The sequence below is a fragment of the Mesoplodon bidens genome (assembly GCF_964165515.1).
Source record: "Mesoplodon bidens genome assembly, chromosome: 8".
Taxonomy (NCBI): Eukaryota; Metazoa; Chordata; class Mammalia; order Artiodactyla; family Ziphiidae; genus Mesoplodon; species Mesoplodon bidens.
In genome coordinates, this window is record NC_138165.1 from 94,466,919 (window position 1) to 94,487,977 (window position 21,059).

The 21,059-nt window shown below is 39.5% G+C and overlaps 1 protein-coding gene and 1 pseudogene across 7 annotated transcripts in view; one reads left to right on the forward strand and one right to left on the reverse strand.

The window, feature by feature from the left end:
* Nucleotides 1–21,059, reverse strand: part of USP37 (ubiquitin specific peptidase 37) — a 96,124-nt gene that overhangs the window by 12,983 nt on the left and 62,082 nt on the right. For 5 of the 6 annotated variants that reach the window (XM_081243292.1, XM_081243289.1, XM_081243293.1 and 2 more), the window contains 5 exons: nucleotides 19,899–19,964; nucleotides 16,985–17,126; nucleotides 15,895–16,150; nucleotides 7,756–7,922; nucleotides 5,339–5,399 (listed from right to left, as the gene is read on the reverse strand). In XM_081243292.1, the coding sequence (XP_081099418.1) occupies nucleotides 5,339–5,399; nucleotides 7,756–7,922; nucleotides 15,895–16,150; nucleotides 16,985–17,126; nucleotides 19,899–19,964 (692 nt within the window). The remainder of the gene's footprint in view (nucleotides 1–5,338; nucleotides 5,400–7,755; nucleotides 7,923–15,894; nucleotides 16,151–16,984; nucleotides 17,127–19,898; nucleotides 19,965–21,059) is intronic. The other variant, XM_081243294.1, reaches the window with a different exon arrangement.
* LOC308622141 (ornithine aminotransferase, mitochondrial-like) lies at nucleotides 3,120–4,506 on the forward strand (annotated as a pseudogene). The gene has a single exon. The product of its transcript is annotated as an ornithine aminotransferase, mitochondrial-like (transcript).

The following is a 21,059-nucleotide window of genomic DNA, read 5'->3' on the forward strand; positions in this document are numbered from 1 at the left end:
TTCTTTTTCAGGTAGACTGCCTATTTCCTCTTCGTTAGGTCTGGTGGGTTTTTATCTTGCTCCTTCATCTGCTGTGTGTTCTTCTGTCTTCTCATTTTGCTTATCTTACTGTGTTTGGGGTCTCCTTTTTGCAGGCTGCAGGTTCATAGTTCCTGTTGTTTTTGGTGTCTGTCCCCAGTGGCTAAAGTTGGTTCAGTGGGTTGTGTAGGCTTCCTGGTGGAAGTGACTAGTGCCTGTGTTCTGGTGGATGAGGCTGGATGTTGTTTCTCTGGTGGCAGGTCCACGTCTGGTGGTGTGTTTTGGGGTGTCTGTGGACTTATTATGATTTTAGGCAGCCTCTCTGCTAATTGGTGGGGTTGTGTTCCTGTCTTGCTAGTTGTTTGGCGTAGGGTGACCAGCACTGTAGCTTGCTGGTCGTTGAGTGAAGCCGGGTGCTGGCTGGTGTTGAGATGGAGATCTCTGGGAGATTTTCGCCGTTTGATATTATGTGGAGCTGGGAGGTCTCTTGTGGACCAGTGTCCTGAAGTTGGCTCTCCCACCTCAGAGGCACAGCACTGACTCCTGGCTGCAGCACCAAGAGCCTTTCATCCACACAGCTCAGAATAAAAGGGACAAAAAAGAAAGAGAGAGAGAGAGAGAAAGAAAGAAAGAAAGAAAGAGAGAGAGAGAGAGAGAGAGAGAGGGAGGGAGGGAGGGAGGGAGGGAGGGAGAAAGGAAGGAAGGAAGGAAGGAAGGAGGGAGGGAGGGAGGGAGGAAGGAGGGAAGGAAGGAACGAAGGAAAGAAAGAAGGTAAAATAAAATAAAATAAAGATAAAATAAAATAAAGTTATTAAAATAAAAAATAATTATTAAGAAAAAAAATGTTTTTAAAGAAAAAAAAGACAAAAACAAAAACGGATGAATAGAACCCTAGGATAAATGGTAGAAGCAAAGCTATACAGATAAAATCTCACACAGAAGCATACACATACACATTCACAAAAAGAGGAAAAGGGGGAAAAATTCATAAATCTTGCTCTCAAAGTCCACCTCCTCAATTTGGGATGATTCATCGTCTATTCATGTATTCCACAGATGCAGGGTACATCAAGTTGATTGTGGAGCTTTAATCCACTGCTTCTGAGGCTGCTGGGAGAGATTTCCCTTTCTCTTTGTTCTCACAGCTCCCTGGGCTCAGCTTTGGATTTGGCCCCGCCTGTGCGTGTAGGTCGCTGGAGGACGTCTGTTCTTCGCTCAGACAGGATGGGGTTAAAGGAGCAGCTGCTTCGGGGACTCTGGCTCACTCAGGCCGGGAGGAGGGAGGGGCACGGAGTTCAGGGCGAGCCTGCAGCGGCAGAGGCTGGCGTGACCTTGCACCAGCCTGAGGCGCGCCGTGCGCTCTCCTGTGGAAGCTGTCCCTGGATCCCGGGACCCTGGCAGTGGTGGGCTGCACAGGCTCCCCGGAAGGGGTGTATGGATAGTGACCTGTGCTCGCACACAGGCTTCTTGGTGGCGGCAGCAGCAGACTTAGCGTCTCAGGCCCATCTTCGGGGTTCGCACTGTTAGCCGCGGCTTGCGCCCATCTCTGGAGCTCCTTTAAGCAGCGTTCTTAATCCCCTCTCCTCGCGCACCAGGAAACAAAGAGGGAAGAAAAAGTCTCTCGCCTCTTCGGCAGGTCCAGACTGTTCCCCGGACTCCCTCCCGGCTAGCCGTGGTGCACTAACCCCCTGCAGGCTGTGTTCACGCCACCAACCCCAGTCCTCTCCCTGTGCTCCGACCAAAGCCCGAGCCTTAGCTCCCAGCCCCACCCTCCCTGGCGGGTGAGCAGACAAGCCCCTCGGGCTGGTGAGTGCCGGTCGGCACTCTGTGCGGCAATCTCTCTGCTTTGCCCTCCGCACCCCTGTTGCTGTGCTATCCCCCGCGGCTCTGAAGCTCCCTGCCTCCGCCACCTGCAGTCTCCGCCCACGAAGGGGCTTCCTAGTGTGTGGAAACCTTTCTTCCTTCACAGCTCCCTCCCACTGGTGCACGTCCAGTCCCTATCCTTTTGTCTCTGTTTATTCTTTTTTCTTTTGCCCTACCCAGGTACGTGGGGAGTTTCTTGCCTTTTGGGAGGTCTGAGGTCTTCTGCCAGCATTCAGTAGGTGTTCTGTAGGAGTTGTTCCACGTGTAGAGGTATTTCTGGTGTATCCAGAGCAGCAGAGGGTGGGCAGATCCCTGGTCCGCTGAGGCGGCGGCAACGGCCGTATTAAAACATTTTGATGAGAGACAAAGTTTCTTTCACCACTTACTATTGAATTCTAGGTTGAATTTATTCCATTATACAGAATGTTTCATTCCCATTTTTCAATGAGGAAACTGGGACTCAAAGAGGTTAAATAATACCCAAGATCTCACCCTCAGCCTCCTAGCAGTCTTAACAGTGGCAGTATTGCTCTGTCATACAGATGGATTACAGATAGACTGTCCTTGCTATTTAATTTTTCAAAATTAAAAAAATACATTGTTTAGGGCAGCTGTTCAGTTGATGCCACGTGTCCTGGGCTGGTCTTGGAGGTGCTGCCAGGAGTTACTGGACCCTGTGAAGACCATCCGTGGATCTTGGGTTAAAAATCTGTATTCTAATCTGAACTGTGGGAAGAAGGGATGGTTGGTGATATTCCTACTTGAAGGACCATCATGTTTTCCAGACTAGCACATGTGCAGACTGTTGCTGTCCTTCACTGTGCAATTCATTTTTCAGTGGCTTCTGCTATTGGGTTGGCCAAAAAGTTTGCAAGATGGTACGGAAAAACTTGAATGAACTTTTTGACCAACCCAATACATCTGCTGCAACTAAAAACACAGTCCAAGGCCCTCCATCCTCTGATTACATTTTTGAATGGGAATCTAAATATGGTGCCCACAACTACCACCCTTTACCTGTAGCCCTGGAGAGAGGAAAAGGTATTTAGATATGGGATGTAGAAGGCAGAAAATATTTTGACTTTCCGAGTGCTTACAGTGCTATTAACCAAGGGCACTGTCATCCAAAGACTGTGAATGCTTCGAAAAGTCAGGTAGATAAAGTGACCTTAACATCTAGAGCTTTCTACAACAACATGCCTGGTGAATACAAAGAGTATGTTACTAGGGCTTCCCTGGTGGCACAGTGGTTGAGAATCTGTCTGCCAATGCAGGGGGATATGGGTTTGAGCCCTGTTCCAGGAAGATCCCACATGCCATGGAGCAACTAAGCCCATGTGCCACAACTACTGAGCCTGCGCTCTAGAGCCCACGAGGCACAACTACTGAAGCCTACATGCCACAACTCTGAGGCCCGTACACCTAGAGCCCGTGCTCCAAAACAAGAGAAGTCACCGCAATGAGAAGCCTGCGCTCCGCAACAGAGTAGCCCCCGCTTGTTGCAACTAAAGAAAGCCCGAGCCCAGCAACGAAGACCCAATGCAGCCGAAAAAAAAAAAAAAAAAAAAAAGAGTATGTTACTAAACTTTTCAACTACCACGAAGTTCTTCCTATGATTACAGGAGTGGAGGCTGGAGAGACTGCTTGCAAACTTGCTCGGAGATGGGGATATACTACTGTGAAGGGTATCCCAAAATACAAAGCAAAGATTGTTTTTTGCAGCCAGAAACTTTTGGGGTAGAACACTGTCTTCAATCTCCAGTTCCACACACCCAACCAGTTACAATGGTTTTGGACCATTTATGTCAGGTTTTGAAATCACTCCCTATAATGATCTGCCTGTTCTTGAGCATGCACTTCAGTATCCAAATGTTGTGGCGTTCATGGTGGAACCAACTCAGGGTGAAGCAGGTGTTGTTGTTCTGGATCCAGGCTACCTTGTGGGTGCGCAAGAGCTCTAAACCCAGCACCAGGTTCTGTTTATTGCTGATGAAATACAGACAGGATTGGCCAGAACTGGTAGATGGCTGGCTATTGATCACGAAAATGTCAGACCTGATACAGTTCTTCTAGGAAAGGCACTTTCTGGTGGTTTATACCCTGTATCCACAGTGTTGTATAATGATGAAATAATGTTGCCCATTAAACCAGGGGAACATGGTTCTATGTATGGTGGCAATCCACTAGGCTGCCGAGTGTCCATCACAGCCCTTGAGGTTTTGGAAGAAGAAAACCTTGCTGAAAAATGCAGACAAATGGGTATCATCTTGAGAAATGAACACATGAAGCTACCTTCTGATATTGTAACTGCTGTAAGAGGAAAAGGATTATTAAATACTATTGTTATTAGAGAAACCAAAGACTGTGATGCTTGGAAGGTATGCCTGTGACTTCGAGATAATGGACTTCTGGCGAAGCCAGCCCATGGTGATATCATCAGGTTTGCACCTCCGCTTGTGATCAAGGAGGAGGAGATTCTGGAGGCCGTGGACATCATTAACAAGAACATCTTGCCTTTCTGAGGGTGGTGACAGTTTTCAGTGGCACCTGGTAGCCAGCCGGAGACAGGCAGTCAGTCAGTTGATATCCTGTAGAAAGCTCTGCATTTCTGTGCTTAATGCAGGCATATTCCACTCCCTCGTGGCAAGGGCTTTTTAAAAAATATATGTTTTCAGTTCATATATAATAGAATGACACTTATAAATGTGCAGTGTGCTGTGGAACATAACTAAAAGAATGTCCTGGCATCTTATATTCAATTAAGTGGTTTTGTGTGTGTGTGTGCTTTCTAAGGTGAGACGCCTCTCTCTATATAGAAATCCTTTTAATCAAGCCCCTCAGCATAACTTATATACGTTTTAATAATTTCCTTGCTGGTATAAATGTTTGTATTTGAAAAAGTTATATGAGGGTATTACACAGAAGACTTGCTTAACCTTATAAAGTTGAATCATAATCACTGAATTTTAGGAAGGATTAATGGTTAAGCTTACATAAAATCTACTAGATTTAAGTAAACTCCATATTGGCCAGCACCAGGATATATTCTATGAATGTCATTATTTTGAATTAAGAATTAATGTTTAACATTCCCAGATTATGTTTTAAGTGTTTGATGAAATTTGTAAAAAAGCGTTTATTTTCAGAGTTTCTTTAATTTTAAAATAAAGCTCATATTTAAAATGTCAAAAAAGTATTGTTTAGGGATATGAATATGCATGGTAACTTTTTTTTTTTAAGAAAAGGTAAGCTAATGATGAATACAAATGTTAGAATGGTGGTTTCCTTTGGGAGGGAGGGAAGGGAAGGTGAATACAGGTAACTTCTAAGGTTCTATATCTTTACCTGGGAGGTGTTCAAATTTGTTACTGTTATTAAAAATAACAAAAACATTTTATATGCTCTTCTGTGTGTGATACATTTCAGCATATTAAAAAAATGTAATTAATCTCCATACCTTGAAGACTTAACTCCGTAGCTCTTTTGAGGTCATCATCTTCTTTCTGTTCCCAAGCCTCCTAAAGGGATAAGAACAAAACTAAGGTATTTAAAGAAGTACTGATTAAACTTATTTAATGAGGATAAAATCCACTGCTCTGAAAGTATTTGCTAATAATGTTTTCTATAATCTTATGGATGTTTGGAATATGACCTCTTGAGGGATATGGAGAAGTTCTTTACTTTTTCCAACACTGTCTTCCTAAAACAAAAACCTGGGGGTTAAAAAGGCTTAAATGCTATCTCTTCTAGTTAGTGATGCTTGGCTTGCCAATCAAAAGCCATTCAATGTGACATTATGATGTAATTCCCTTTTCTCCTAACATGTATGAGATACCTGGAACATAGCAGATACTTAGTGAATAGCTCTCTTTTCTTCTCCTGATTTACAGGATTTGCCAAGTTCCTTGGTATAAATACTACCATGGCCAATTTTAAGCTACCAATATGACTCTGAATGCAGATTTGGGAAGTATGTATAGTGGGCTCTCCTAAGCTGACAGGGAGCTGGCTCTAGCACAGACCCTACGCCTATGACATCAAGATAAACAATATTTCCGTAACATATTATTCATAGATTTCTATTTTTATTCTTGTTAAAGAAACCATAAACACGTAAAAGAAGCTTGGTAAATACTAAATGAATGTTGCTGCCTGTTGCTTTTCTAATACATATGAGGTTTTCTTAGAAAAAAATTGTACCTCTGAAAATGTCTCAATGAGATGATTCATTATAAAAGGAATAGGAAAACGTTTACTACAAAAAAAAATTTCCCTCTCATTTTCAGAGAAAAGATAACTTATAAAGGATGCATGAGTAAAAAAAAAAAGTAAAATTGTTTTATACTTTTCTCAATTCTAGACTTGTTGTTAAAGTTACTTAAATGTATAAGAAGCTTAGAATGAACTATTCTGCATTATAGTCCTGGGAGTAATAATACTGTGTTGAAGAAAGTTACAGAGGTATTCTCTGAGAGGAAATATGATTACTGAAATGTATCCAAGTATATAAAGTCTATGCTGAAACAAGAAGGTAAAGGACACTCTTTTAGTAATTAATAGAATGATGCGGGTATACCAAACTAAAGAAACTTCATCTCATAATCCTATCCTCATATCTGAGAAAAATAAGATAGTTTTAAATGGGTCAGCTGACAAGAAAAATATATGTCTTTTGTCTAAGAAAAGGAGGGTTGCTGAATTTTTTCTTTTTCTGCACTATAAGGAACTATTGTTAAGAAACCAAACCATGGCCTTTTACACTAAGTTTTCTGTAACAAATAATTACTATATATTATTTGTAAGATAGTTTGACATATACACATCTTGATGACAAGGCAACTAAGGAGGTACTTCTTATAAATATCAATAAAAGGATACAGAGCAGCTGGCTCTGAAATAGTTTTAAAGAAGGAGTTCTCAACCTTGGCTGCACATTAGAATCACTGGGGGAAGTTTTGTTTTTTGTTTTTTGTTTTTAACCATTATTAAAAAAAAAAAAGAAATCTAGATGCCAGACCAAACTCCAGATCAATTACATCAGAATTTCTGAGGGGCGGAACAACCCAGGCATCAGTATTTTTTTTACAGTTCCCCAGATAATATTAATGTGCAGTTTAAATTAAGGCCCAATATTCTAGTGACATTAGACTTCTTAATCTGATATTTGCAAACACTAAAATTGTGCATTCATTCTAGGGAGTCTTGGCAAATTTTTATTACTAACATGCATTGTATAGGATTAGAGAACCATCAAAATATCACCTTTTAGTCAGATACCTCAGCTGACTGCAACAGTGCAAATCAACCAGCTTTGGCAAATATAAGCATAAAGAACTAAAAATTGAAGAATAGATAACTACATAAAGAAAAGAGCAGATAAATGTTAGTCTATGACTAAAATCTAAAATTTCAGACAATATTCCAGAGAATTTTATGTTCAAATAATTCATAGGAAAGGATTCATATTGTGAGAAAATGACCAAAACATTTTGCCTTAAAATATTAATGATAAAATCATCATGGTATACCGGCTGTTTCAACTGCTTGCAAAATAAAGTTGGACTAGGGATGATCCCTAACAACTCGTCTTGCTTTAGTGTGCAATAAATTATAGTAATAGGAGGTAACCAACAAGACATTTTGTTGCATTTGGGTTTTTTAAAAAAGAAAAAGGACCAATGTTTCTGTTTCAAACCCAAGGCAAAAGCCCCAAACAAGTTTACTTTGTTTTGGTGGCTCAGTGGTTCACCGTATGTAAATCACCTGGAATAATGCCTGACACATAGCGCTTAACAAATGTTTTTTACTATTATTATGGTTCTATTTCTTGGAAAAGACAGGTATGGAGAAAGTAGCAATATAAATATCTCTTACTTGTTCCTGAAGGCTCTGAGCCAACGCCTGCTGAAGCTCTTGTTCCTCCCTCTCACGCTCCATATCATACTGCTGGAGCCAATCAACCTCTCCTTGAGATCCTTCTGGAGTTTTGTTTTCTTTATTCTCATCACAGTCTTTAGTTATCTCGGTAAAACTGGCAGGATCTGAGGAAGCAGAACATAACATAACTGGGATATCCTCTTATAAACTGAACTCTCTGCACTAGAGTGACATGCACTGTTCAAAGAGTAATGTATCCTAACCTCAGACATAACCTGCTTGGGACACACAATCTCACCTTACTACATATCTAGATCAGGGTTTCTCAATCTCAGCACTATTGACATTTTGGGTGGGATAATTTTTTGTTTGGTGTGGGGAGAGGGGCTGCCCTGTACACTATATAGTGTTTAGCAATATTCCTGACCTCTACCTACTACATGCCAGTAGCAACCCCACACTCCCCAGTTGTGACAACCAAAAGTGACATTGTCAGATGTCTCCTGGGGGACAAAACTGCCCTTGGTTGAGAAACACTGACCTAGAGCAATGGTTCTGAAACTTAAGCAATCATCAGAAACACTATGATTAAGGATGGAGAAGAATAAATAGCCATATTCAAATGTCATGTCACATGACCAAGTACTAGGAATAAAGTATTGTTTAGGGTAAATGAAGTTAAGAATTAGGATAGAATACTTAGGCTAATTACTGAGATTTTCCCATTTGTTACACTGTATGTCATATGAGCATTTTTACATTAATAATCAAATGAGCCTTGAACATATTCTAAATCAAAAGAGCTACACAAAATATGTAATAAACATCTCATGTACCATACAAGTATATGACAACATATATGTTTAAAACATTCATCCAAGGAGGTAAGAAAAAATATTAACCTTTTATTTCTTTCTGTTCATTCTCAATTTCTAGATTATGGCTAGCTGGAATAAATAATATAGGCATAATTTTGTTCTGGTTATCTGAATTTCATTATTTTTAGTATAGGTAAGAGTGGGGAGAAGAGGAAGGAACTTCCTTCCCTCTCTCCCTTCTCAAACACTTTACCAAAGCAAACATTTTCATCTTAGTAAGTTAAGGAAGTTCTCATAAAAAGAATTCAACTGGTTAACAAGAACTACCTTTACAGATTTATTTCACATGGATTGTTTTAAAATTAGTAAGTGCTCTTTACCTGCCCCAATACTGCATTGTAACCATTTAAATGGTAGATAATTTTCTATAGCACAGACAACTCTGAAGCTTACAGCATCTTGATTTTAGACTCTAAGTCAGCAACTAGTCATCATTTTTTAATTGAGCTGACTTGCTGACTGAGTATTTATCATTGAAACTAATTCTGAATGTTCATTAAAAGAGGAAAAGAAACTCAGGATATTATTAAGTGCAAAAAGCAGTATGATTCCAATTAAAAAAAATTATACTCCTCCATTCTTGGAGAAGGTCATTTTCCATAGCCTCCAAGGGGCAGCTCTGAGGCGTATAAGATCCCACCTGTCCCTCTGGCCTTAGCTTACTGGACCAGGAATGAATATCTGAAAGAATCAACCAATCAGACCACTTCTGGAAATTTGGCATCATGACATTCAAAGTTAGTTGATGTTGAGCGTTTCAAGTGGAAGAAAGATTGGGGAATTGAGGCTGCTATTTTAGGGCATAAGATGAGCATTATTACTTTTATTATCAAAACATACTCATAAGAAGAAGGTGAGAGAGGCACAATTTTTCTTAACCAATAATTTTCAGCACTCAATGTACCAATGTACCTCACACAATCCTAGAATTACACTAGGATTACACTACTATCCATGTGATAGAAAACAGATGTAAGAAAGTTTACTTTGAGATGCTAAAAATCAATATACATCTGTCTTCAGGACAACATTATCAGATGGATACAAAAAAACATTTCAGATCTAGGAACAAATATGACCATGAAATAAAAAACACAGAGGGGAACCATGTGTTAAAACTCAAACATTCTTATACTAAATATATTATCTGCCACTTCTCCCACCCCAATTGAAAGCTGCTCCTTTCCTACATTCTATATTTCAGTCACTGGGATCACTGTCCACCCAGTTTAGTTGTTTTTTTTTTTTGAAGATAGAAACCTGGGAGTCATTTTGACTTCTCATTTATCCCTTCATGTAACATAAATCATTATTTCCTAATTATCTTTCGAATCCATCAACTGCTTTTCTTTCTTTCTTTTTTTAAAAATATTTATTTATTTATTTGGCTGCGCTGGGTCTTAGTTGTGGCACGTGGGATCTTTTTTTTAGTTGCGGCATGCAGGCTCCTTTTTATTTATTTTTTAGTTGCGGCATGCAGGATCTAGTTTCCTGACCAGGGATCGAACCCGGCCCCCCTGCACTGGGACTGCAGAGTCTTAACCACTGGACCACCAGGGAAGTCCCAACTGTTTTTCTTTTCAATGCCAAAACCTTGGCTTAGGGCACCATTAACTTTTGGTCTGGACTACTGCAATAACTGCCAAACAGGTCTCACAAGATACTTCGGTTCTTCTCTAATTTATGCACTACACTGCAGCCAGAAATGATCTTTTTCAAATATAAATCTTTATCAAATACTTTTTCACTTAAAATTATTCAGTAACTTCCTAATGCTTTTGAAATAAAAGTCCAAACTCCTAAACATGGTTTTAGGCCATGTAAAAACTGGAGACTGCATAACTCTCTAGTCTCAACTTTTTGCTTTCCCCCCTCAACACTATGTTCCAGCTATGCAGATCATTCTGAACTTTTGTAGGTCCACTAACTTACCATGGCCTTTCTCATGTCTGGGCCTTTGCATACACTCTTCTCCTCCCTTTGACTAACAGTAAAACCTTACTTAACCAGTATTCCTTCCCCTCCTTAGTTGATTCATGAGACAACCAATCTGATGAGCCCCAAATATTTATTGAGAATCTACTATATGCCAGGCACTGCTAAAGAGCTGGGGATATAGTGATAATTAAGGCAAGATGGCCCTTGCCCTGAAGGCACTTAAGTGCAAAGCTTCTGAGATGAAAATGAGCTTAGCATGAGGGACACAGAGAGAATGCTAGTATGGCTAAAACAGCAGAATGAAAGAGGGGGAAGGTAAAGATAGGCCATGGTGAGAAGCTTGGATTAAGTGTAATGGGAAATCACAAGTTTTAAGCAGAAGGGTGACCGTGTGATTTAAGCTTCAGAAAGATTATGTTGGCTGCTTTGTTCATGAAAGAAGTCTGTAGTGGGGCAAGAGTGACAGAAGAGACATTAGGAATCAACTGTAGTGGACCAGGTGAGAGATGGAAGGCTAGAGTTACAGCTATGAAGATGTTGATAAATGATTAAATTCAGGATATATTTTGGAGGTAGAGCAGACTAGACTTATTGATGGACTGAATGTAAGGTGTGAAGTAAAACAAAAAAATCAAGGGAGACATATTTTTTGGCCTGAGTCAAAAAATGGTGGATGGGGCTTCCCTGGTGGCGCAGTGGTTGACAGTCCACCTGCCGATGCAGGGGACGCGGGTTCGTGCCCCGGTCCGAGAGGATCCCACATGCCGAGGAGCGGCTGGGCCCGTGAGCCATGGCTGCTGAGCCTGCGCATCCGGAGCCTGTGCTCCGCAATGGGAGAGGCCACAACAGTGAGTGGCCCGCGTACCGCAAAAAAAAAAAAAAAAAAAAGTGGTGGATGGTGGTACCATCTGCTGACGTGGGGCAGGGTTAAGGGGGGGCGGGGGGTGGTTAAAAATTAGACAGCCAAATGGACATTTCAAGTAGGCATTTACATGTGTAAGTTTAAAGCTCAGGGGAGAGATCCGGGCTAGGGATATGACTTTGATATTTCATCAGTATGTGAGGTTATGGTAATGTCTGAGATCACTCAGGGAGAGAACTTTAGAAAAAAAGACAGCTAAGGACAGTGTCCTGGGAATACTCCAACAGTTAGAGTTCTGATGAGGGAAGCAAAAAAACAAAACCATAAAACCTGGAATGAACAGTTGGTTTAGTAGGAAGAAAAAACCATGGCAAGAATAGTTTATAGAAAAAAGTTTATAAAGCTTTAAATGTTAAGGAGGGAGTGATGGATTGTATGAAAATTGCTAATGCAAACTTTATAAAGACCATTTCAGTGGAGTGCTGGGGATGAAAGCCCACTTGGAGAGGGTTGACAAGAGAATGGGAGATGGTAAGAAAGTAGAGAGAATGAATAAAACAACTCTTTGAAAGGATTTTTCTGGGAAGGGAGCAAAGAAAGGGAGCAGTGGCTAGAGGGAAACACAAGGTCATGAGAGTTTTAAAAAGATGGGTGACATTAAGGCACACCAGGAATAATTTAGAAGAGGGAAGACCTGATGCAGAAGAGAAAGAGTATCATTTCAAGAGGGAAAGTCTTTAGAAGGCACAAGTAGATGAGATCTTGGATATGAATGGAGGGATTGGCCTTAAATAAGAAGAGGGACATTTCCTCCATAACAAAGGTGAAGGCAGAGTTTTCATCTGACTGCATCTATTTTCTTTGAAAGGTATACAGCTAAGTTATGTGCCTAGAGTATGTGTGGAAGGAGAACTACAGATTTGAGAAAGACATGGAGACCAAGAAAAGAAATTTACTAAGGAACTATAACAGAACTGACTAGCAGCATGTAGTGCCCATGTAAGAGCGTAGTCATGATTTTTTTTTTTTTTTTTTTCAGTGGTACGCAGGCCTCTCACTGTTGTGGCCTCTCCCGTTGCGGAGCACAGGCTCCAGACGTGCAGGCTCAGCAGCCATGGCTGATGGGCCCAGCCACTCCGCGGCATGTGGGACCTTCCCGGACCGGGGCACGAACCCGTGTCCCCTGCATCGGCAGGCAGACTCTCAACCACTGCGTCACCAGGGAAGCCCCGTAGTCATGATTTTGAGGAAAGTATAGTCAGCACAGTTTGGGGACTTTTCTCCAGCAATCTTCAACTGCTTGGATGTAGGCATGGAATAAGAAGCTGGTTGAACTGGGAGATGGGACTTTGTTAGGCGACTGAGAGAAGAAAATAGAGGAAAGAGATAGAAGTACCAAAATATGGCATATAGGCTGGGGAGGGAAGTGGTGACAAGAGGGAGGTGATGAATAGCAAAAAGTAGAAGACAATGGATTGGAAGTCTTAATGAGATCAAGTAATTGTTGAAATAAGAATATGATATTAGGTGAGCTGGGGGAGAGAAGGGTTAGAGAAGAATATTTGAAATTAAGATTTCAAAGGCGGTACATTTACTGATGATGACAAAGTCTAGGGAAGTGGTTCTCAAACTTCAGCATGCATCAGAATCAACTGGAATCAAAACACAGAATGCTGAGCCCCACATCCAGAGTTTCTCACTCAGTAGGTGTGCGGAGGGGTCAAGAATGGCATTTCCAGCAAGCTCCTACATGATACTGATGGCCTGGGGACACACTTTTGAGAACTACTGGTTTAGGGTATGAATTTTGGCAGTTATCAAGATGGGGTAGAAGAAAAGTTCTTTGGAAATAAGATTAGGAATTGAGAAACCAGGCTGTTGAAATGGTCATTTATGAGGATGTTGAAAGCCCTAAGAATGCTGATGGGCATGGAGTGACTGGAAGGTAAAAGAGAGCTACAGACAGAGAAAATAGGTGGCAAAGTCTGAAGTCACGTACCAAAGGAGCTGGGGTTTTTGTAGGATGAAAGAAGACAAGGAGTTGGAAATGGCAATGGGCAAGAAGGCAAAAACCATCTCCAGGCTCTGAAGTTTTAGGGTATGGGGAAAAAAACCTAGCTTATACTTAAAGAACAGTAGGACAATCCATAATGGGAGTCTTTCAAAGAAAAATTGGCCTGACTAGAGACTAAAGGGACCTAACAACCAAATGCAGGGGGTAAGCTTTGGGTTCTAGACTTTTTAAAAAGTGTAAAAAATATTTTGGAGGTAATTGGGTAAATGTGTATGTGGGCTCTATATTAGAACTATATATGGAATTACTGTTAATATTCTTAGGTATGATAATTGTTATATAGGAAAACTTCCGTGTACTTAGGAGAGTCAGGCTGAAGTATTTTAGGGTGAAGTATTATGATACCTGCAACTTCAAATGGTTCCATTAAGAAAAGTGTGTGTGTGTGTGTGCGTGTGTGTGCGCGCACACATGCGCAATCTCTAAAGATGGCCTCCAATGAACCATGCCTACAGGTATTCTAACTCTGTGTGGTCCACCTCACAGTGAATCTGGGCAGATCCTGTGAGTGCTTTAAAGAAATGTGGTGGAATTGATTCTGTCCTAATTTTGAGCCTACACATTAAGGAGGCTTGGCAGCAGCCTCTTTTGTGCTTTTGGGAGCTCTGAGCTATCATGTAAGAAGTTTGGCTACCATGCTGAAGAGGCCATACAGGAAGGGAGAGGCCCTGAGATTACATGAAGAGATGAAAAGCTGAGGAAAGAGGGGAAGGGAGATGGCCAGGGAGAGGGGACCAGAAGAACAGAGAGGATATCTAGCCAGCTCAGCTGACCCTTCTAACCAACACAACCCATGTGCCAAGGTGAGCCATCTTGGATGTTGTAGCGCAGTTAAACCTCAGCCAACATCACACAGAGCAGAAAAACTACCAGCTAAGACCAGTCAATCCATAGTAATGAGATATTAAAATTACTGTTGTTGTAAAGCACTGATTTTGGGGTAACTGCTGCACAACTACACATACACACAGGGGCAGTGTGGAAGGGAGAGAAAAAAATGTGACAAAATGTTAATGAATCTAGGTGAAGGGTATAAAAGTGTATATTGTTTTATTCTTCAATTTCTCTCTGGACTTGAAACTTTCAAAATAAAACCTTATGGAGCGTTTGATCACATCTGATCGTTCCTTAGAATTATTATTGATTTTTAAAGTATGATAATGATATGGAGGATAGGTTTTTGTAAAAAGAGTTCTTATCTTTTAGTGATACTGAAATCCTTACTGATGAAATGATCTAGTATCTAGGATTCACTTCCAAGGGCAGTGATTATAAGTTTAGTAAGAGAAGGGGACTTCATAAGGGTACTTGCATCAAGAGGTAAAAAAGGGTGTAAAGAAAAAAGAAAAAAAAAGGAAACATCTATATACAAAAATCATCAGCTTTTTGTTTCCAGTTAAATTGAGGAAATACTAACTCTTATTTTACTTGCACATAAAATAATTCAAAACTGAGGAGGCCCTAACAACCCCAAGAATACAGAAAATAATTTTGTGATATACTACCATTCTCTTCATCTCCAAAATCCTAGGCTTGATATACGGAAACACGCTAGCTAGCTACCTAGATACAGATACTAAAGATATAGATACTAAAGATATCAGGAGAAAATATTAGACTTGGCCCCAGGAAAGGAAGTGAAAATTTTCTACTTAAAAAACCTTAAAATACCCATAGTGCAAGGCAAGGAGGCTCAGCTCTGTTGTTTGCAGTGATAGCTTGAGAAATAACAAAATATGAGTAATAATTACCACAAAAATAATTTTTATCTGTATAGCACTTTACATAATATGTATATACTATCTAACATTCTACCCACAACTACCTGAAGTATGTCTGGTAGATTCCCCATACAGAGGTAAAAAAACTGAGTATCAAAGAGGTTAAATTACCAATTTAGAAATTTATAACTAGTAGGTGGTATAGCTAAGACTAGACACCCAAGACCCTCTTAGTTCAGTGGTCTTGCCACCATTATGAAGGGATAAACCCAGAGAAGAATGGAGAACTTATTTATACATTAAAACTTGGTATAAGTTCAGATATACAAAAATGAAGAATTACACAAATTTCTGAGAGTAGTGGTGTGAAAAAAGTGACCAAAAACTGACACAAACATTTTTTAAATGCACAAGAATACTAACTTTTCTTTTGATGTACACCTAAAGGGACATGGCATACCTTACCACTAGCCTCTGGATACTAACTCACAATATTTGCTTCTCATTTTTCTAAACCGTTAGAAAAAAAAAAAGCACAAAAATATTATTAGATCTGTTATTCAGATCCATCTCACCTCCCATTATGTAGAAGTCATTTGTTACTATAAAGCTTTGGAACACAGTTGTGCCTGTTTAACAGATGTTTATTTTCATTAAACCTACCGGGCTCTGTGACTGTTTTTGGCTTCTCAGTTTCCACAGGGTCTGGATTTTCAGGCATTTCTTGAATATCATCTTCTGCAAATCCAGTATCAGGGCTGCTGGTTGGTTTATCATCATCTTCATGACTGAGAGATGGTGAAGCTTCTCTTTTACTTATCTCTAAAACAGCTGCTAGAAGCTCTTCTTCACTCATTCCGTCAAATCCTGAGTTTTCCAATTCAGACTTATCAGGTTCTAGTCTGCAAGATTTTGAATCCTGAAGAATAGAGCTGCTTTTAGAAGAAACCAGAATGCCTACAAATATAGCAATCTTGGAGTTTAAAGTGATAGGGACTCCCCTGGTGGCACAGTGGTTAAGAATCCACCTGCCAACGCAGGGGACACGGGTTTGAGCCCTGGTCCGGGGAGATCCCACATGCCGCAGAGCAACTAAGCCTGTGCGACACAAGTACTGAGCCTGTGCTCTAGAGCCCACGCGCCACAACTACTGAAGCCCGCACGCCTAGAGCCCCGCGCTCCGCAACAAGAGAAGCCACCGCAATGAGAAGCCCGCGCACCGCAACAAAGAGTAGCCCCTTCTGGCTGAAACTAGAGAAAGCCCGCGCATAGCAACAAGGAAGGAATGGACGGAGGGAGGGAGGGAAGGAAGGAAGGAAGGAAGAAAGAAATCTTGCCATTTGTGACATCACTGAAGGATCCTGAGGGAAATAAGTTACACAAAGACAAATAATGTATGATCTCACTTACATGTGGAATCTAAAAAACAAACAAACAAAAAAACTAAGCTCACAGATACAGAGAACATATTGGTTGTTACCAGAGGTGGGGGCTAGGGAGTGAGTGAAATGGGTGAAGGGGCAAAAAGGTATAAACTTCCAGTTATAAAATAAAAAAGTCACAGGGATGTAATGTACAGTACGGTGACTACAGTTAATAATATCGTACTGCATAGTGAAAGGTGCTAAGAGTACATCTGAAAAATCCTCTTTCACAAGAAATGATCTATCCTGTGTATTTATTAAGTTTGCTGATGCTGGTTATGAAAGGCATTTGTTTGGACAGTCAGATATTTTGGTGAGAAATTACTTACCTTTTCCAGGTCTTCCTGCTGCTGTTCACTGCCTGACATTTCACAAAGTCTCTGGCTAAGGGCCACAGAGCGTTTAAGCTCATCTTCACTGTCTGAATCAAGGCATAAAGCCGAGGAGTTCTTGGATTTAAAGGTGAAATTCCTGTAATTTAAGAAAAACGAACAAACAAAAAAACCCTATGTAAGTCTGACAAATAAACATTTGTCCTTGTTATTTTTTTGAAGTATAAATACCAATTAAAACAAAAAGCTTTTCCATTATGGAGAATGATTTAACAGAGAAAAAAAGATATATCAAAAGAGGTATATTTAAGAATTACCTTTGCCCTACTCCCAAAGAGCCATGCTTTGAAAATCAGACAACTCTTACGCTATTATATATTATCAGTAAACCAATCACTTTGTGCCTTTTTTCTTTTAACGATCAACTCCAAAGAAGTTTGTTACTGGCTTTATAAAGCAAGTATTCTACTGAATGCATGCAGACATAGCAATGAATACATGTTTTTGACAAGAGAGTGCATGAGGACTAATTTTTGCTCTTTTAAATTATGATCCATGTACTTTGAAATTAACAGTAACATTCCACTTATCCATTTATATGTAGGTCCAGCTTCTGGCAACCTCTACCTTCTAGAACATAGGAACTTAAAAGTAAAACAAAACAAAACAAAACAAAAAAATAACGCCTCTGAGGAAGGCAGCAGTTTCAAAGCCCATGAACTTTACTCTTTAGGCAGGGAGCCTATTTCCCCAGGAAATAGTGTATAAAATAATGTAGCAAGTTCATCAAGAAATGAGAGCTAAGAAATGTGAGAGAATAACCACAAAAAGGGCAATAAAGAGCTATAAAGTAATTTAATGTAAAGGTAAACTGTCTTATAAGAATTAAGAGCCTCTGAGGGCATTATCATATTAAAACACAGTGCAATAACTGATATTTACAACGCCGATTTTAAGTAATTACAATATATTTAAATTATCTGCAGCGTATTTTATTTAATATAAGGAATTCTGTAAGCTTACAAAGATATAACCATCTAAAATGGTTAAAACATTTTAAAGATTAAAATTAAAAAGACAACGTTTAAAAGGACAAGCTTCAGTTATATAAAAATTCATTTATTTGGAATATCAAATATTATTCTTCAATGATACCAGATAAGTAAGGTGTTACTGTGTTGTCTTCTGAGTGAGCTGAAAATAAACTAAAGGAAAAAGCGGTAAAGGTCAAAAAGCACAAATTTTCTTTGATGAAGGTTAACATAAATTCATATGCTGTACTAAAAAAAAAAAGTAAAATGGAAATTGGAAAATGCAATAATCTAAATGTGAAAACTGTAAATAAACATGTAGAATGATGGCACCAAGAAATAAGAGGCCACAATGGAAATCAGGAGGATTGCGTAGCAATGTAGATCAAAGAAAAGAGGCAAGTGGTCAGTGATAAACCCAACCATAGTCTTTGGCTGAGAGCAGCCAGGATATCACTGCACTTCAGTCTGAGCACTTGAATAGCCTCCCAATATGTGTTTAAAAAGGGTTTTTAATATAACTTAGAAATAGCCAATTAGCCATCTTAATTCTTCATTTCTGATTTCATGCTCACCAAGCAAAACTGAACATACTAATTTATTTATCCATGTAAATACTTTGCTGAAGGAGGGTGACACCTGGCTACTAATATACCAGGGTCAAATGTGACAAAGGACATTATAGAAGAACCAATGGTATTCTGGTTCATAGTTCAGCCTCTTTTAAGTTTGATCGGCATGACAGGTCTTCTAGGGCCTAATCATCCTTTATTGACCAGCTCTCAAATTCTCATAGCAGTAAGACCCTGGAGAACAGATTGACCATGCCAAGTATAATGATGCCCAATGAAACCATCTCTTTCTTGAAGCTATAGTGATTTGGTACATAAAGAGTGCATTCCATTAATAGTTACTATATTCACAGAAGGCAGCTTGCCTGTAGTAAGGAAAAATATTCATCCTGTAAATGCATCACTTGCTCACTTTCTAAGCAGCCAAGTGGTATTGCTCATTTGTATCTTGAGAACGGGCAAGAGTATTCATATCGGTACCATTTCAGATTTCTAGTCAGTTAGTCATCTGGTTTTAATTGCACTGAAAAATAATTAACAGGAGGAAAAGAAAATAGCAATTCCCAAATGTCATTTTATGGTTATATAAGCCCCCCAAAAGCCCTTAAACAACAAAAGTGTCTCTTTTCTAAAAGTACTTTGGGACATCGAATTTAAAAAAAAACTAATTTTAAAGACAAATGACAACGAAGCCATTTAGAAATGTCTAATCAGGAACTGTGGTTCTAGTCAAATCATAGAGGAGGTATATTAAAAAAAAAAGTATTTGTTTCCTTCTTGGACAAACTTTTGGTCTTAAGCAAAAAACATTTGTAGAATAGCTACATTCTAATGTGTGTTTGTTTTCCTGTCCCCTTTCAGAATAGTTCCAGCTCAGTGTCTAAGACAAGAAGTCCCACACTGGTAAGCAACAGGTGAAAAGATATTTTGGGATCTCCATGTGTATATTTGAAGAATGGTGCTTTTTATACCAGTAGGGGTTATTTTAACCCTTCAATCCTTAAAATCCCTCATCATTAGTCAATTTCTAGAGTTGTAGGATGAAAATATTACATACAACAGATGATTTAAGAAGTTTTAAAACAAAATTTTGAGAGGACCATCTGAACTTGATTCAGTGTTAAAAACTTGATACTCACTAAATTACAGTTTAAAGCATATTCAGGAAAATTCCAAAGTACAGTAATGCAGAGCAATTATCATGCAAAAAGAGAAACAATAAGAAAAGGGGAGGGGATAACCTTGGAAATCAGGGTAAGCCAAATCCTTAAAAATACAAATTTTGGGTACACAAGAAATATAACTCACTTTGAAGGTGTTGAAGGGCTGGTGATGCAGGAATTCACCATTTGAGAGGCTTTCAATGGTCTAGAACTATCAGAAAATTAGAAAATAGATATGTAGACAATTACTATTACTAAAAATATATTTAACTTACTAAATGAATTATTCTGTATTATAGTCTCTTATATATCCTCTTGAAAAGCAAACAATTATAATACTTTTTAACTAACAATAGAGGCCAAAAGAGAAAACAAAATACTTTCTCTAGGCTCTTCCTTATCTAATGATCTAAATAAACAACATTGGAAATGAACTCAAATATAAAGAGAACAACTTGGGAAATTCTCTTTGTCTCAGTTCTTTTTTTTTTTTTTTTTTTTTTTTTATAATTTTTATTTATTTATTTATTTATGGCTGTGTTGGCTCTTCGTTTCTGTGCGAGGGCTTTCTCTAGTTGCGGCAAGTGGGGGCCACTCCTCATCGCAGTGCACGGGCCTCTCACTATCGCGACCTCTCGTTGCGGAGCACAGGCTCCAGATGCGCAGGCTCAGTATTTGTGGCTCACGGGGCTAGTTGCTCCGCGGCATGTGGGATCTTCCCAGACCAGGGCTCGAACCCCTGTCCCCTGCATTGGCAGGCAGATTCTCAACCACTGCGCCACCAGGGAAGCCCCTGTCTCAGTTCTTTTAAGCAATAAAATAACAATAGCTCTCATTTATTGAGGACTTACTAGATGTCAGGCACTGTAGTAAGAACTCTTGTGTATTACCTCATTTAATGTTCACAACTACCCTGTTATTTTCCCTACAGACAGGTCAAGGAATTTGTCCAAAATCTTAAAGCTATCATATCAGAGAGTCAGAGAGCCTGGTTTCGGCCCTGTGATCATAAACAGCCTTGGCTAATGGTTTGAAAATACTGCCAGAAAGAATACTAGCTCTACCAGTAGAGGGCAGTTTCCATCAAGCAAAAACATCTATTCGAATGAAAGGCCATAAGAGAAAAATTCAGAAACACTGATTCTCTGGGAACATGTTGTTATTGACTTATTGAGGCCTTTAGTGTAAATAAATGTACATGATGTAGAATATATTTCAATTATTAATCCGAGGGGAATAATTTTTACAAAACTTCATTAATTCATGTTAGCAAATGTTCATTTGCTTTCTGTAATGTCTATTATTC